The sequence below is a fragment of the Trachypithecus francoisi genome, unplaced genomic scaffold (assembly GCF_009764315.1).
Source record: "Trachypithecus francoisi isolate TF-2019V2 unplaced genomic scaffold, Tfra_2.0 Lachesis_group12, whole genome shotgun sequence".
Taxonomy (NCBI): Eukaryota; Metazoa; Chordata; class Mammalia; order Primates; family Cercopithecidae; genus Trachypithecus; species Trachypithecus francoisi.
Window position 1 is genome coordinate 97,446,271 of NW_022681457.1, and position 17,075 is coordinate 97,463,345.

At 54.0% G+C, this 17,075-nt stretch overlaps 1 protein-coding gene across 2 annotated transcripts; it reads left to right on the forward strand.

The window, feature by feature from the left end:
• Nucleotides 1-1,890: 1,890 nt before the first annotated feature.
• LOC117093036 (ficolin-3) lies at nucleotides 1,891-16,916 on the forward strand. Of its 2 annotated transcripts, XM_033227590.1 has the most exons (13): nucleotides 1,891-2,084; nucleotides 2,567-2,734; nucleotides 2,835-2,906; nucleotides 3,412-3,456; nucleotides 5,041-5,185; nucleotides 10,351-10,490; nucleotides 10,767-10,862; nucleotides 11,209-11,253; nucleotides 11,544-11,576; nucleotides 11,804-11,931; nucleotides 15,049-15,178; nucleotides 15,291-15,425; nucleotides 16,550-16,916. In XM_033227590.1, exons 1-13 carry the CDS (start codon nucleotides 1,997-1,999, stop codon nucleotides 16,789-16,791), a joined length of 1,467 nt encoding a protein of 488 aa, XP_033083481.1. In that variant the 5' UTR covers nucleotides 1,891-1,996; the 3' UTR covers nucleotides 16,792-16,916. The 2 variants fall into 2 exon arrangements, with proteins under 2 accessions (XP_033083481.1, XP_033083482.1); XM_033227591.1 differs by lacking the exon at nucleotides 10,767-10,862.
• The last annotated feature ends 159 nt before the right edge of the window (nucleotides 16,917-17,075 follow it).

Consider the following 17,075-nt stretch of genomic DNA (forward strand, 5'->3'; position numbering starts at 1 on the left):
GCTCATGCCTGTAATTCGTGCATTTTGGGAGGCCAAGGCAGGTGGATCACCTGAGGTCAGGAGTTCGAGACCAGCCTGGCCAATATGATGAAACCCTGTCTCTACTAAAAATACAAAAAATTAGCCAGGCGTGGTGGCGGGCGCCTGTAATCCCAGATCAGTGAGACAGACGTCATTGGTGGGAAGGAAGTGTTATGATCTGACCTGACACGTTTTCAAAGGGTCACTCTGACTGCTGAGTGCAGAACAGACTGGAATGGGGAGCAGGCCTCCACTAGGAGGCCACTGCAGTCATTCAGGCAAGAGATGGGGAGGGCTCTGAAGTGGAAAAGCAGATGGATTTAGATCTCTAGCTAAGTGCTGCAGCAGCTCAGCCTCATTCTGTGGCAGTCACAGAAGGCTTCCTGCAGGAAGTGGTCTTGTAGTAGTGTCTTGAAGAATTAGTTTGCCAGGCAAATGAAGTCCAGGGTTGAGGCAGACCCTCTAAGAGAGAGAACAGCTAGGATAAAGGAAGAGAGATATAGGGGGATGGCACTGTTCTATCTTCTTAGAGGGTAGGAAGGTGATGGGAAGCACCCAGGCCAGGATAGAGAGACTTCTAGAGCCAGAAATCAAAGGGTTGTGGAGGTCAAGCCATTGTTGAAAAGTTGTTAAGTGGGGCCAGGGATGGTGGCTCACACCTGTAATCCCAGCACTTTGGGACGCCAAGGACATGAGATGTGGACATGAGATGAAATTGTATGTAAAAGCTCTCAAAATGTACATTCTGCTAGTAAGGGGTCCATAATTGCTAGCTATATATTGTCAGTTACAGGTGTGGCAACTGTGAAGTCAGAACTGGCCTGGAGATGATTAAGAGACCTGTTGGCTTTTAAAAAAAAATTTCTAACGGGTGCATAGTGAGCGTATATATTTATTGGCATACATGACCTGTTGGCATTCATTCATTCATTCATTCATTCAAGACAGGGTTTTGCTCTGTCATGCAATGCCATGATCACAGCTCACTACAGCCTCAAATCCCTGGGCTCAAGCGATCCTCCTGCCTCAGCTGTTGGCTTTTAAATGGGGACTGATGGCAGTGGAATGTCCAGGATGACCCCAGGAGAGTGTGGAACAGGGCTTGGGACTAACCTGGGCCACCATCGATTAAGAGATGGTTAGGAGAAGCAGATGGGGGAAGGAGGGGAGGAGGAAGAGGAAGGAGAGGAAGTGCCCCCTAAGGAGCCTGAGGAGAACCAAAAGAGGCTGGTGCCAGGGTAGGAGTGGTAGCCGCGGGGAAGGCTGCAGAGAGGCCCAGTTGGCCTAGTAATGGCATCACCCCTGACCTGGCCAGAGGATGTGGTAGGCCGGAGGCAGACACAGCGGATGAGGGGCAGAAGGGAGGCGGGTGGAGGGGTGCAGTGAACAGAGAGGGAGCAACGGAGGTGAGCTTGGGCAACCAGACGGCATGGGCCAGCTGGGGCCTGGCCCAGCGGTCATGGGGCCTGGGTGGAGGGTGTACCCGACAAAGCGGGGCCTGCACCCAGCCCTAAAGACAGGAAGTGACCTTGTTTCGAATCCAGATTTTTGCCACTGCCTCTCTCTGTGACCTCGAACGAGTCACTCATCTTGTTTGAGCCTCAGTTTCCTCACCTGTGAAGCAGGGATCAAAGCAGTCTCTACTTAACTAGAATTTTCAAGAAGTTGCCCTTGGAGGCACACAGTAACCATGCCAGCCACCAGTCCTGGACCCCGCCTGCTTTAGTCCAAGCCCCGCCCCAGACCCCCGAACTCACCTGGCCGCGAGCACTAGCCACGTCCCCAATTGGCCCCGCCTTCACCTGGCTCCGCCCCGACCGACGAGCCCTGCCCCACTTGCCGCTCCCACTGGCCTCGCCCCCACCTGGCCACGCCCGGTTGCCCAGGTCTCGCTCCGCACAAGCTCAGCGGAGCCCAGTCTCAGAGGGACGCGCACGGCCGCTGTCCGCCGCCTACGGCCCCCGCCCCGGAGCCCATGGAGGCGCCGGGACCCCGCGCCTTGCGGACTGCGCTCTGTGGCGGCTGTTGCTGCCTCCTACTGTGTGCCCAGCTGGCTGTGGCTGGTAACTCGCGGCAGGGTCTGGTTAGGGGCCTGACGGGGGCGGGTGGAGCTTGCACCTCAGCCAGCCGCCTCCCCAGGAGCAGCCTGGGCTTGAGAGGAGGGGGCTTTCTGGACGAGTGCAGGCCTCCAGGGGTGGAAGGGGGGCTCCAGCTCTGTGTGGAGCCCTGTATGTAAATATAGGCCCCAAGTGTAGGGGCCTAGGGAGCTTCAGGTGGGGGAGGTGGCTCCAACTGAATCTGGGAACCCCAGGTGTATGCAAAGGGAGGGGCTCTGGGTGAATGTGGCGAGGCTCTAGGTGTGTGTAGACCTGTTCTGTGGAAGCTACAGGTGGGCGCTGGGGCTTGGGGATCCAGGGGCGAGTGTATGTGAGAGCCCAGATGTGTGCAGAGGGGCGAGGGCCGCCGGAGTGTTGGGTGGGAGGGTGGGCGGGTGCCACAGCTTGGCTTCGAGGAGTTCTCCCTTCCCACTCCACCGCACTACCAGGTAAAGGAGCTCGAGGCTTTGGGCGCGGAGCCCTGATCCGCCTAAACATCTGGCCGGCGGTCCAAGGGGCCTGCAAACAGCTGGAGGTCTGTGAGCACTGCGTGGAGGGAGACAGAACGCGCAATCTCTCCGGCTGCGTGTGGGAGCAGTGCTGGCCAGAGGAGCCAGGTAGGGAGCTGAGCCCTCCCCAGGTTGAGTACCCCCAGCTCTGAACCGCAAGGACTTGGCCCCTCTCCCCAAATCTCCCCCCTGCACCTTCTCCCTCCAGGACACTGTGTGGCTCAAGCTGAGGTGGTCAAGGAAGGTTGTTCCATCTACAACCGCTCAGAGGCATGTCCAGGTAAGGGGATTCTTGCGCCTAAGCCAAGTTGCATGGGTCTCCCCAGCCATAGCCTGCCCCCCAGGAGGAAACAGCCTCTCTCAGGGGTGGACTGTGCTCATCAATACCTGGGCCCGGTATCAGTTCTGCCTTTAGCTCACTGAGAAGTCCCCTCCTCTCTCTGCCTGTTTCCTCATCTGAAAATTAGTACGGGTGTGTGGAGGGGATGGGAGCGTTAGCTCTTCTTTTAGTTTAAGGCATAGCAAGGACTTTGGAAGTTCAGAGGGAATGAGAGGGGGTGCTTCCTGGAGGAAGTGGCATCAGTAATGAGCCTGGAAGGTAGAGATGGAGAGAGAGCACATGGTGGTGGAGGGAACTGTGTGACTGGGGCTTGCAAGTATGTTGGATGTCTAGAGCAGGGACAGGGCTGCATCTGAATCTGAAGTTTAGCGGTGAGTGGGGGCTGGGGTCTTGATGGGAGTCGGGGTGGGAAGGCTGCTTTGCTATGGATCCCCTGTCTCCTCAGCTGCTCATCACCACCCCACCTATGAACCGAAGACAGTCACAACAGGTGGGTACTCCCTGGGTACGGGGCAGTGGGAGGAGCATAGGTGCAGGGGAAGACAGCTCTGGGCTCAGGCACTGACATGCTCTGTGACCTCAGCCCTGCACCTTCTCCCTCGGAGCCTGTCTCCGCATCTGTGAAATGGGCTGGATGATGCCTTCCTCAAAGAGTTGCTGTGCAGGTTTTATGAGAAGCTGTACGGTGCCCACTTCAGTGTCTGATTCACTGAAGGCAATCAAGAAATGACAGTTCCCATCCCTCCTCCCCATTGCCAGTTCTGGGAACTCAAGGTGACCCCTTGGGACTTGTCCTTGGAGGTGAGGGTATGCAGCTCGAGTTGCTCAGGAGACATCTTCAGGGGCTGCCTACTGCACCCTCCAGGCCCAGAGAGGGTCACAAGGTGGATTCCTGGCAGAGCAGAGGCGAGAACACCACCCCTTGCTTCCAACTCCCTCTCAGGGGCTGGAGGTCACCAGACTTGGCAGGGATGGCTGAAGAGGCCCTTGGTTAATTAAAGCCAGAAACTGATCTCAGAAGCTGAATTATTGATGGCTCAGCTCCCTCAACTGGAGCCCCAGATCGGCCTCATGCAGCTCATTTCTCCCCTCTTCTGCTCCTCATCCCCCAGCTTCCTTCTCTGAGGCTCCCTGCGCAGGAGCTGGGACCATTGTTTGCCCTTCATATTGTCAGACTCCTTCCACCCCTTACACCTTCTGGGAGGTGGACCCAGCTCAGGCTGGGCCCCTTTCCACTGTCCCAGAATGCGCTTCCATCCACCAGCCCTGCCCTGTTCTGGGCACCCAGCCCAGGGCCTGAAATTGAATCCCTGCTTGGAGTGGACAGGTACCGTGGCACAGCTGGGAGCCACCCAGGCATAGCCTGGCAACCATGGCCCTAAGGCTCTATCTTCCAAGGGGCAGAGGAAATGGTCAGGGGACCCTGTGTGAGTCTGGCTGTGTCTTGTGAGGTGACTTTGGCCAAGCCTGTCCCTCAGCCCTGTTCCCCCCAACACACGCTGTCCAGTTCTCGCTTACCCACTTAGCAGGGTGACAGCTGGGGCTTCCACTTCTCCCCCTGCTCCTTCCCTCTCTGAGGGCTCTGACGTTGGGTGACACTGGGGTCTCAGGGCTTAGGAGTCCTAAAAAGGGACTACATCATCTGCATCTTGGCTCTGAACCCTGAGGTCCAAGACTGAAAGGAATTCTGAGCGGGGGGTCTGAGTTCTGGCTCTGTCTTCACCCTATTGGCCTAGTGAGGCCCAGGGAGGGTGGGAGTCCAGTCACTGGTCCAAGACACCTATTGGACCATGTGATCATGAGGCCCAGAGAGAATGTGGGTGGCATAAAAGCCACAGAGCAAGCCAGGAGCAGAGCCAGGGCTGGACAGCACCCCACCCTCCCCTGCCACTGTTCCTCCCACCAGGCGCTTCCCAACTGCCTGCAGGATCTGGACTAAACTTCTGAGCCCAGGGTTCAAGGACCCCATATTGAGGACTGGGGCCTCCAGGTTACTTGTGCCAGTTATGGGGGTGGGACTGGGATCCTGGTTCACAGTGACTGCTATGACCCCTGCCCTGCCTCACCCCTGCAGGAAGCCCCCCAGTCCCTGAGGCCCACAGCCCTGGATTTGACGGGGCCAGCTTTCTTGGAGGTGTCCTGCTGGTGTTGAGCCTACAGGCAGTGGCTTTCTTTGTGCTGCGCTTCCTCAAGGCCAAGGACAGCACCTACCAGACGCTGTGAGTACCTGGCCAGCAGTACCTGAGTCCCAGCTCACCTCCTGGTTCCTGTCCCACCGTTCCCCTTCAGTACCCAGGGTGCTGTCTTCTCCATGGGCAAGCCCTCAGGACAGTGACAGCATGCCCCCTGTGAGCCATACCCCCTTGTCTCCTCTAGTTGCAGGGCTTTCTTTATCAGGTGTTGGCTGGAACCAGGACTCAGCCTGGGCCGGTCTAGGAACCCAGCTGAGCCCTCCCGTGTCTTTTCCCTTCATGCTGCCAGCAGGGAAGAGAACCAGTAGGTGCCAGCCCAGGCAAGCCTGTGGCCTGCGTTTCTGTGGCTGTGGGCAGGAGCTGGGCCGTGTGTCTAGTTAGGTTTTGCTCTGAGGAGAGCTGTGCCTGAGGCCCTCTGTGTGCTGTGTGTGCTGTGGGGCGGGTCGCCGCAGCCTGTGTTAAAGTGTTTGCTCTTCCTCTGCTGCCTCCTCTCGAGGCAGGGGGTCCTTGGCTGGCTGAGGCAGGGTCACCTCCCTGAGTGTCCTCTTTGGCCTCCGCAGAATCTAACCCCCTTGGGCCTGCACTGCATTCTGAGTGGAAAGGAGGATGCAGAGGCTGGCCTCTTGGCCCCCTTGTGGGCAAGTGGGGGGCGGGGATGGGTAAAACTCTGGCCACCAGTTTTTGGCTCCTGTGGGCACCAAGCAGGCTCAGTGTCTGATGCCTGACATCTCCTCCTGTCTTGGCCCTGGAACCTGCAGCTGAGAGCTTCTCTCAACCGCCTCGTCTCCTCCATCACCCCTGCTGGGCCCCCCAGCCTGGCACTGTGCCTGCCTCTTTCCACCAACTGGCCTGGGCACTGCCCCCAAATAAAGGAACTCTGCACTGCACTTCATGTCCTGTGTCTTGGGCTGTGTGTGGATTGGATGGGGTGAGAGTACGGCCATTGTCCTCTTCTTAACGAGAATTCCACCTAGGACTCTCGCTGTTACCTTTTAAAATATTTTCACCTGGCCGGGCACAGTGACTCACGCCTGTAATCCCAGCACTTTGGGAGGCCGAGGTGGGTAAATCACCTGAGGTCAGGAGGTCAAGACCAGCCTGACCAACATGGTGAAACCCCATATCTACTAAAAATACAAAATTAGCCAGGTGTGGTAGTGCACACCTGTAATCCCAGCTACTTAGGAGGCTGAGACAAGAGAATCGCTTGAACCTGGGAGGCGGAGGTTGCGGTGAGCCAAGATTGCACCATTGCACTCCAGTTCGGGCAACAAGAGTGAAACTCTGTCTCAAAAAAAAAAAAAAAAGTTCGTCTTTTTGATGACCTTTTTGACACCTGCTTAACCCCCACCCCCTGCCCCTTTACAGATGAGAGACTCAGGTAAGTACACACGGAGTATGGAGACTCAGGTAAGTACACATGCTCAAGTCATACAGCTGGACAGGACAGGGCTGGGGTTTCAGTTCAGGCTTTTCTGGGCTGGGCGTCGTAGTTCATGCCTAAAATCCCAGCACTTTGGGAGGCTGAGGCGGGCAGATCGCTTGAGTCCAGGAGACCAGCCTGGGCAACATAGTTGAGACCCCATCAATAAAAAAGAAAAGGAAAATAAAAATAAAGAATAAAATGAATTCAGGCTTTTCTGACTCCAGAGTGAGTAGAACAGCATTCCAGAGGCATCTCCAGGTTTGCTCAGCCTCCAAAAATTAGGTCTCTGTCCCAGTGCCAAGGTGGAAAGGGCCCCAGGGACTCCAAGCAGCCATTTCTGGCCTTCCTCTCTCAGGCTCTCCTGGGAAGCCCTGCCTTCTGACCCCAGACACCAAAGTCTTCCCTGAGGGTAACACCTCCCACGGATGGGTACTTGTCAGGAGCCAGGCGTGTAGCTGTGAATCTTATAACTTTTTATTTTATTTTATTTTATTTTTTATTTTATTTCTTTTATTTATTTATTTTATTTTATTTTATTTTATTTTGAGACAGAGCCTCACTGTGTCGCCAGGCTAGAGTGGCAAGATCTTGGCTCACTGAAACCTCCACCTCCCCCTGCCCACCACAGTCCACCTCTTCACCCCTCCCTCGAACCCTCACTTCTGCCAAAGCTCCCAGCCTCTGGAAATCAGCCTCCCCTTTGTGCACTCCCCGCTGGCCTCCTAGAGCCCCTGCTGCTTCCCCTCTATGGGATATGATAACATCCCATCTGCCTTGCCTTCTCTCTCCTCCAGCCTTCTGCATAAGCAGCTCCTCCTGCCTGGGTCACCCTGCCCTTGTTTCTCCCCCAGCAGGAGTTTTCTTCTTCACCCTCCTCCTTTATTGGATGCTTTCTTTTTCTTGCAAAAGTAGTAAATGCCTGTGAGGGTTTGAAAAAGAACTATACAGAAGTTTATATGAAGAGTGAGAACTGGGCTGGGTGTGGTGGCTCATGCTTGTAATCATAGCACTTTGGGAGGCCGAGGCAGCAGGATTGCTTGAGCTCAGGAGTTGGAGACTAGCCTGGGCAGCATGGTGAAACCCCATCTCTACTAAAAATACAAAAATTAACTGGGTGTGGTGGTGCACACCTGTGGTCCCAAGTACTCAGGAAGCTGAGGTGGGAGGATCACTTGGGCCTGAGAGGTCCAGGCTTCAGTGAGCCAAGATCATGCCACTGCACTCCAGCCTGGGTGACAGAGTGAGACCCTATATATATATTTAAAAAAAAAAAAAAAACTGGCCAGGAGGTACAGTGGCTCACACCTGTAATCCCAGCACTTTGGGAGGCCAAGGCAGGTGGATCACTTGAGGTCAGGAGTTTGAGACCAGCCAGACCAACATAGTGAAACCCCATCTCTACTAAAAATACAAAAATTAGCTGGACATGGTGGCATGCACCTGTAACCCCAGCTGCTTGGGAAACTGAGGCAGGAAAATCGCCTGAATCCAGGAGGTGGAGGTTGCAGTGAGCCGAGATCCAGTCACTGCACTCCAGCCTGGGCAACACAGCAAGACTCTGTCTCAAAATAAATAAATAAAATAAAAATAAAAATTTAGCGCAGTGTGGTGGCTCTGTCTGGAGTCCCAGCTACCTGGGAGAATGAGGTGGGACTCCTTGAGTCCAGGAGGTTGGGGCTGCAGTGAGTTATGATGGCACCACCGCACTCTAGCCTATGTGAGAGAGTGAGAGCCTGTCTCCGAAAAAAAAAAAAAATGAGAACCACCTCTTCCCTGGTCCTACTCTCCAGAAATAACCACAGTTCACAAGGTCTGTGTCAGAACTTTTTCTGTGAATTTACTATATATATATATATATATATATATACACACACACACACACACACACACCTCTAGCATTTTAAAAATACAAAGTGGGATAATACAACACTGTGCATACTGTTTTGCATTTTCGCCCCTCTCATTTTAGATGAGATTCACCCTATGAGTTGTCTGAATGGTCCTATCAGTGAATTCCATATGAATCCCATCTGTGGCTGGTTGGGTCATTTCCACGTTGACGCTTACAAACAGCACTGTGGTAAACAGGCTTATCTGCAGATCTTGGCACACTCGTGGGACAGTGGGGAAGACAGATTCCTAGAACTGGAATTGCAATCTCAGGGCATCCGTCTTGCTGACACATCCCATCAGGCAAACACAGCCTCCACTTCTCCTGACACCTCTTGCACCTCAGCCCTCCCCACAAGCACCGGGGAGGTGCAGAGGAGGCCTTGAGGGAGGGTTTGCTGAATGAGTGAATGAATGAGCCGTTCCTCTCCTCCCTTATCACCTGAGGTCCCTCTCCAGCTCAGGCCTCATCCTTCACATCTGGACCCTGGCTGCTGCGTCATCCCTGGCCTCCTGGCCTCCCGGCCTCCAGGCCTTCCTACAAGGCTTCCTGCTTGATTGGCCTACATTAGCAGCTGTTTCCCAAGCCTCATGGGACTCAAGGTTGAGCATGGAGTCACTTCCTTTTTTTTCTTCTTTTTTGAGATGGAGTTTTTGCTCTTTTGCCCAGGCTGGAGCACAGTGGTGCAATCTCGGCTCACTGCAACCTCTGCCTTTCGGTTTCAAGTGATTCTCTTGCCTCAGTCTCCCGAGTAGCTGGGATTACAGGTGCATGCCACCAAGCCCGGCTGATTTTTTTATTTTTAGTAGAGACGGGATTTTACCATGTTAATCAGGCTGGTCTCGAACCCCTGACCTCAGGTGATCTGCCTGCCTTGGACTCCCAAAGTCCTGGGATTATAGGCATGAGCCACCACAGCCAGCCAGAATCACTTTCTTAATGGTGCTTTTCACTGGGGGGGAATGGGGCTTGGGTAAAACTCTGTGGCTCTCAGCATATAAGTGGCCAAGAGAACAGAAGTCATGTCCCATCCCTGGGCCTCAGTTTCTCTTTCCTTATTCATTTAACTATTTTTTATTGAGCACCCATTTTGTACCAGGCCCATAACGCAATAATAAGGATTAATAGCAAGTCCGTGTAAGGATCGGAGGTGACGTCAGTATGACTCTGGAATGCAGTAGATGCCCAGTAAATGGTAGCAGTTGTCACTATTCATAGCATTGACAAGGATCAGGGAAGGATTCCCAGTGGAGATGGCTGTAGAGCTAGACCTTCATGGACAGATGGGCCTTCATAGGTAGAGATGACTGTGAATGTAGAGGTCTAGAGAGATGGCTGGGGAGCCCTGGAAGCCAGGATCAGAAGTTGGACTCCTTCAGCGTGTGGTGGCTCACGCCTGTAATCCTAGCACTTTGGGAGGCCGAGGTGGGTGGATCACCTAAGGTCAGGAGTTCGAGACCAGCCTGGCCAACATGGTGAAACTCCATCTATGCTAAAAAAAAAAAAAAACAAAACATTACCTGGGCATGGTGATGGGCGCCCATAATCCCAGCTACTCAGGAGGCTGAGGCGGGAGAATCACTTGAACCCAGGAGGCAGAGGTTGCATTGGTTGCAGTGACCTGAGATTACACTGTTGCCCTCCAGCCTGGGTAACAGGAGTGAAACTCCGTCTCAAAAAAAAAAAAAAGAAAAGAAAAAAAGAAAGAAAGAAAGAAAAGATGTTGGACTCCATCCTGGTTGGATAGGGCAGGGATAATGCCCTTTCTCTCTGGGGTTGAGGGAGGAAATACTCCCACCCCCTGCTGGCTCCAGTCTGGGTGGGGTGTCCCTGGGGGACAATGGAAGGAAGTCTTACTTCATGTCCTCCCACCAGCCTGGCCGCCCTTATAATCTGGCATCCTTCCCCTGGTGGCCCCAGCAAGATGGGTCTACTGTGGATCCTGCCTTCCCTGTGGCTCCTCCTGCTTGGGGGGCCTGCCTGCCTGAAGACCCAGGAACACCCCAGCTGCCCAGGTAGGCACCTAGGGTGCCCTCCTCACCAACCCACTCCTCATTCCCTCACTGGGTGTCCCTCCACCAAGGCTCATCAACCTCAAGGAGTAGGATGGGAGTTTTATAATCTGGGCTCTGCATGTAAATATATGCAAATGGATGCAAAGCATGTGAAACCTTGCCAGCTCAGGAGACAAGCATCCTGACAGAGGGAATCTGGGAGACAGGAAGAGAACTGAAGAGGGGTCTGGAAGAGACAGTCTATCCTGTGCCCACCCTGCCTGTGTCTCCCTGTAGGACCCAGGGAACTGGAAGCCAGCAAAGTTGTCCTCCTGCCCAGTTGTCCCGGAGCTCCAGGAAGTCCTGGGGAGAAGGGGGCCCCAGGTCCTCAAGGTGAGAGAGGCTGGGGAGTGGGCTGGGATCTTGGGAACAGGGAAGGCAGGAATGCAGCAATTTTTGTCTGTGCTGAGGGGCCATGACAAAGAAGCAAGGAACCTACTCTGTGCCAGCTCCAGGCTGGGCACCTGGCATCCTAAGATCAACTCTGCCAGCTAGGTGGTTTCATCCCCATTCTGCTGAGGAGGAAAGGGAGGTTCAGAGAGGATAAGATATTTGCCCACAATCACAAAGTGAGTGAAGGGTGAAACTGGGATTTGAACCTCTGGCTCCAAGTCTCTTGTTTCTTTTTGGTCCGGCGCATGGGGTGGGACTCAGGGCATCTCTGCCTTTGAGATTTCAGGGCAACCTGGACCACCAGGCAAGATGGGCCCCAAGGGTGAGCCAGGTGAGTAAGTGGGGCTGGAGACCTCCCTGCTTTCTTTGCACCGTCTCTGGACTCTAGGGTGGGATCTCTGCTTGACTGCTATGCCTATGACGGCTCTCTCACGGGGGAATGGATGGCTGGGAGGAGTGGGAAGGATTAGGAGAGGGCCCGGGTACCCTCTGATGGCCCTCCTACAGGGTATGGAAGGCTGGGAGGAGTGGGAAGGATTTGGAAAAGAGCCTGGATACCAGCTCTGCTGGTGCTGGGGTGCTGAGACATCAGAGCCAACACTCATCCTTCCTCTGGGGCAGGAGATCCAGCAAACCTGCTTCGGTGCCAGAAAGGTGAGGCAGCCCTTGCAGGAGGTGGGAACTTGGGATCACATGGTGTTGGGTGTTGGCAGACCCCCAAGTGTGGCCAAGCCCCTCCCCACAGCCTCCTTAGAACCCCTCTTCAGGGACCTGAAGGAGCCAAGAGGATCCCTGGGGCCCCATACTTGTTCCAGTGCCTGGGGGTGGGGGTCAGGGAATAACCTGGGCACCACCCCCCGAGTCCATCTTCCCTTTCCCAGGCCCCAGAAACTGCCGGGAGCTGTTGAGCCATGGCGCCACCTTGAGCGGCTGGTACCATCTGTGCCTACCTGAGGGCAGGGCCCTCCCAGTCTTTTGTGACATGGACACGGAGGAGGGTGGCTGGCTGGTGAGTGTCTGAGAAATGGGCTAACAGGCCAGGCCCAGTGGTCATTTCTCCTCCTTGGACCCTAGGGGAGCCAGAGCCCACCATAGCAAGGCATTTCCTAGAGGAATTCACTGACAAATGTTTAGTGAACCCCCAATGGGACCTGAAGAAGGATGAGGGCTTTACAGAGGAGGTGCCATTTGAAAGGACCTTGAGTCGGGTGCAGTAGCAGGTGCCTGTAACCCCAGCAACTCAGGAGGCTGAGGCAGGAGAATCGCTTGAACCCAGGAGGCAGAGGTTACAGTGAGCCAGTGAGCCAAGATTTTGCCATTGCACTCCAGCCTGGGCAACAAGAGTGAAACTCTGTCTCAAAAACAAACAAACAAACAAACAAAAAGGGTGTGGAGGGGCATTCCAGCTAGAAGTAAAGATAAACTCAGGGAGGCAGCAGAGTACAAGAAGGTTTGCAGGGAACGCGTGAGTGAGCTGAGAGCAGGCGTGGGTGTCGGCTAAAGTCTGCTGGCACTGAAGGAGCGTGGATTGAGGACCTCTGTAAGGGCCAGTTCATGGAAGGCACTAAATGATCAACTTAAGTGCGCAGGGCACCCAGGCACAGTGGCTGGCTGGATGCGGTGGCTCACACCTGTAATCCCAGCACCCTGGGAGGCAGAGGTGGGCGGATCACCTGAGGTCAAGAGTTCGAGATCAGCCTGGCCAACATGGTGAAACCCCATCTTTACTAAAAATATAAAAATTAGCCGGGCGTGGTGGTGGGCACCTGTAATTCCAGTTATTCAGGAGGCTGAGGTGGGAGAACTGCTTGAACCCAGGAGCTGGTGGTTGCAGTGAGTCAACATTGAGTCACTGTACTCCAGCCTGGGCAATGGAGTGAGACTCTGTCTTTAAAAAAAAAAAAAAAAAAAGGCCGGCGCGGTGGCTCAAGCCTGTAATCCCAGCACTTTGGAGGCCGAGACGGGCGGATCATGAGGTCAGGAGATCGAGACCCTCCTGGCTAATACAGTGAAACCCCGTCTCTACTAAAAATACAAAAACTAGCCGGGCGAGGTGGCGGGCGCCTGTAGTCCCAGCTACTCGGGAGGCTGAGGCAGGAGAATGGCGTAAACCCGGGAGGCGGAGCTTGCCGTGAGCTGAGATCCGGCCACTGCACTCCAGCCTGGGCGACAGAGCGAGACTCCGCCTCAAAAAAAAAAAAAAAAAAAAAAAAGGCCGGCGCGGTGGCTCAAGCCTGTAATCCCAGCACTTTGTGAGGCCGAGATGGGTGGATCACGAGGTCAGGAGATCGAAACCATCCTGGCTAACACGGTGAAACCCCATCTCTACTAAAAAAATACAAAAAAAAAAACAAAAAACAAAAAAACTAGCCGGGCGAGGTGGCAGGCACCTGTAGTCCCAGCTACTGAGGTAGGAGAATGGGGTAAACCCGGGAGGCGGAGCTTGCAGTGAGCTGAGATCCAGCCACTGTACTCCAGCCTGGGCGGCAGAGTGAGACTCCGTCTCAAAAAAAAAAAAAAAAAAAGAAGAAGAAGTGTGCAGGGCAATGGGTAGCCCCAAGAGAGTTTTAAGCAGGGGAGGGGCCAAGTAGAACTTCTGTTTTAAAAAGATGATTTGGGCTACACTGTGAAAGATGCACTGCATTGGGGGACCAGTGAAGGCAGGGACGTGGTTTAGGAAGACAGCAGGGAGCCAGGCAGTAAAGACAGTGGAGCAGGCCTGACGCAGTGGCTCATGCCTGTAATCCCAGCAGTTTGGGAGGCTGAGGTGGGCGAATTGCCTGAGCTCAGGAGTTCAAGACCAGCCTGGGCAACATGGTGAAACCCCATCTCTACTAAAAATACAAAAAATTAGCTGGGCATGGTGGCAGGTGCCTGTAATCCCAGCTACGCAGGAAGCTAAGGCAGGAGAATTGCTTGAACCAGGGAGACAGAGGTTGCAGTGAGCCGAGATCATGCCACTGCACTCCAGTCTGGTGACAGAGCGAGACTCTAGCTCAAAAAAATAAATAAATAAGACAGTGGAGCAATGGAAATAGAGCTACTTAGGTTGAAAACTCTACAGGGCCTGGGGCCTGCTTGTCTTGGAGGGGGAGGTGGAAGACATTAGGGTAAGACCAGGGGTCCAACTTGGGCTGTGGGGGTGGCCTCTCTAATTTAAATATCTTGGTTCTTTTTTTTTTTTTTTCAAGACGGAGTCTTGCTCTGCCACCCAGGCTGGAGTGCAGTGGTGTGACCTCGGCTCACTGCAACCTCCACCTCCCAGGTTCAAGCAGTTCTCCTGCCTTAGCCTCCCAAGTAGCTGGGATTACAGGCACATGCCACCACACCCAGCTAATTGTTTTTGTATTTTTAATAGAGATGGGATTTCACCATGTTGGCCAGGCTGATTTCAAACTCCTGACCTCAAGTGATCTGCCCGCCTGGGCCTCCCAAAGTGCTGGGATTACAGGTATGAGCCATCGCGCCTGGCCAAATATATTGGTTCTTTTTTTTTTTTTTTTTTTTTTTTTGAGGCGGAGTCTCGCTCTGTCGCCCGGACTGGAGTGCAGTGGCCGGATCTCAGCTCACGGCAAGCTCCGCCTCCCGGGTTTACGCCATTCTCCTGCCTCAGCCTCCCAAGTAGCTGGGACTACAGGCGCCCGCCACCTCGCCCGGCTAGTTTTTGTATTTTTAGTAGAGACGGGGTTTCACCGTATTAGCCAGGATGGTCTCGATCTCCTGACCTCGTGATCCGCCCGTCTCGGCCTCCCAAAGTGCTGGGATTACAGGCTTGAGCCACCGCGCCCGGCCTATTGGTTCTTATAGTAAATGAAATTGGGTTATTTTGACTGACTCCCAGCAGCGCTGGCCATCTCCTGAGGGTGGGGACGGTGTTTCTGTCAATTCAGTCTTCCCAGGGCTTGCAAGCCTGTGACATGAAGTTGAGTGTCAGTGAAAGCTAATAAGGGAATGTAGAGTTCATAGAAATATTCAAAGCTGACTTGAAGGATCCCCATTTTATCGACAGGCCCCAATCCAAAGAGAGAGGGGTATCCACCCCCCCCTCACAGTTCCTGCACCCTCAGCAGCTGGTGCCCAGCCTGGAGTAATAGCTGCTGTACACTCCCCGCCCCCCGCTGGCTAGGTGTTTCAGAGGCGCCAGGATGGTTCTGTGGATTTCTTCCGCCCTTGGTCCTCCTACAAAGCAGGTTTTGGGAACCAAGAGTCTGAATTCTGGCTGGGAAATGAGAATTTGCACCAGCTTACTCTCCAGGGTGAGTTCCCAGCAGGGATCTGGAGTTTGGGGGTTACTGTCTGTCATCCTGAATCCCTGCCCCACTCCCAAGATCTGAGAGTTCCTCCATCCTTGCCTCCCCTTCCTTCCAGGTACCTGGGAGCTGCGGGTAGAGCTGGAAGACTTTAATGGCAACCGTACTTTCGCCCACTATGAGACCTTCCGCCTCCTCGGTGAGGTAGACCACTACCAGCTGGTGCTGGGCAAGTTCTCAAAGGGCACTGCAGGTGAGTGAGCCTAAGGGCAGCAGAGGAAGGAGGCCAGATCCTTTCCCAGTGCTGCCACTGCCCCCATGAATGAACCAGGGCAATCCTGTCTCCTTTGTGGGCCTTAGTTTCTGCATCTGAGAAATGGCAACCATGAAACAGGATGGTGCAACAGTGAAGAATTTGGGCTCTTGGAGGCAAACAGACCTGAGTTTGAATCCATCTCTGCCACTTAGTACCTATGTGACCTTGGACAAGTCCTACCCCTCCACTGAGCCTGAGTTTCCTCCTCTATAAAATGGGCAGGGAGGCCGGGCACGGTGGCTCATGCCTGTAACCCTAGCACTCTGGGAGGCCGAGACGGGTAGATCACGTGAGGTCAGGAGTTCAAACTCAACCTGGCCAATATGGTGAAACCCTGTCTCTACTAAAAATACAAAAAAAAAATTAGCCGGGTGTGGTGGCAGGTGCTTATAATCCCAGCTACTCAGGAGGCTGAGGCATGAGAATTGCTTAAACCTGGGAGGCGGAGGTTGCAGCGAGCCCAGAGAGTACCACTGCACTCCAGCCTGGGCGACACAGTGAGACTCCATCTCAAAAAAAAAAAAAAGAAGAAGAAAAAAGGGCAGGGAGGCAAGGAAGAGGTTTTGGGTGCCGCCTGAGGCTCTGTTGAATGTTAGCACTCCCTGCTTTGGAAGAGGAACCAGGGAAGTCTTCTTTTAGAGAAACAGTGACTGCTGGGGAGAGATTTAAAAGAGGGAAGTGGTTATGAGGGAGTGCCTCAGGGAACCACCTTTCCTGACCAGGCACTTAAGAGGTTCCTCCCAGCTTTTCCTAGCAGAGTTGCTCAGACTGGATGGGAGCTGAGAGAAGACAAAGGAGCTAGAGGGAGGCTGGGGATTCTGGAGGGGGTGAGACAGGAGGAAAAGCTGGGAGTTTTAGAGCCAGACAGTCCCGAGTTCAAGTCCTGCTGCTGCTTCGACTAGCCGAATGACCCTGCACAAACAACCTGGCCCCTTGGTGTTGCTTGTGGGGACTGATACAATTCAACTCGTAGCTGCTTTGAGACTCCCATGGGATTATATCTCCAAAGGTGCCAGGCATGGTGCTGGGCACCAAGGTGCTTTCCATCCCCTCCCTGCCAGGGGATTCCCTGAGCTTCCACAGTGGGAGGCCCTTCACCACCTATGACGCTGACCACGATTCAAGCGGGAGCAACTGTGCTGTGATTGTCCACGGCGCCTGGTGGTATGGATCCTGTTACCGATCAAATCTCAATGGTTGCAACGCAATGTCTGAGGCTGCCGCTCACAAATATGGCATTGACTGGGCCTCAGGCCGTGGTGTGGGCCACCCCTACCGCAGGGTTCAGATGATGCTTCGATAGGGCCCTCTGGCAGCCATTGTCCTTATCTCTCCTGTGCAGCTTCCGGATCCTCAGCCACCTTGCCTTTGCCAACCACCTCTGCTTGCCTGTCCACATTTAAAAATAAAATCATTTAGCCCTTTCAAGACTCTTTCAATTACTGGGAAAAACCCTAGAGGGCAGAGCAGGAACACAAGTTTCAGCTCCTTTCAGGGAAGAATTTCCTTCCAGTCAGGAAGACGGAAAGGACAGCCTCTAAAGCAGTGAGGCTTCTCTCTCTGGAGGTGTGCAAGACAAGGCCAGAG

Coding starts and splice junctions, on each gene's coding strand:
- LOC117093036 (XM_033227590.1), top strand. CDS start 1,997: ATGGAGGCGCCGGGACCCCGCGCCTTGCGGACTGCGCTCTGTGGCGGC. Junction 11,254..11,543: donor GGGCCCCAAGGGTGAGCCAG/GTGAGTAAGTGG, acceptor CCTCTGGGGCAG/GAGATCCAGCAAACCTGCTT. Junction 15,179..15,290: donor GCACCAGCTTACTCTCCAGG/GTGAGTTCCCAG, acceptor CCTTCCTTCCAG/GTACCTGGGAGCTGCGGGTA.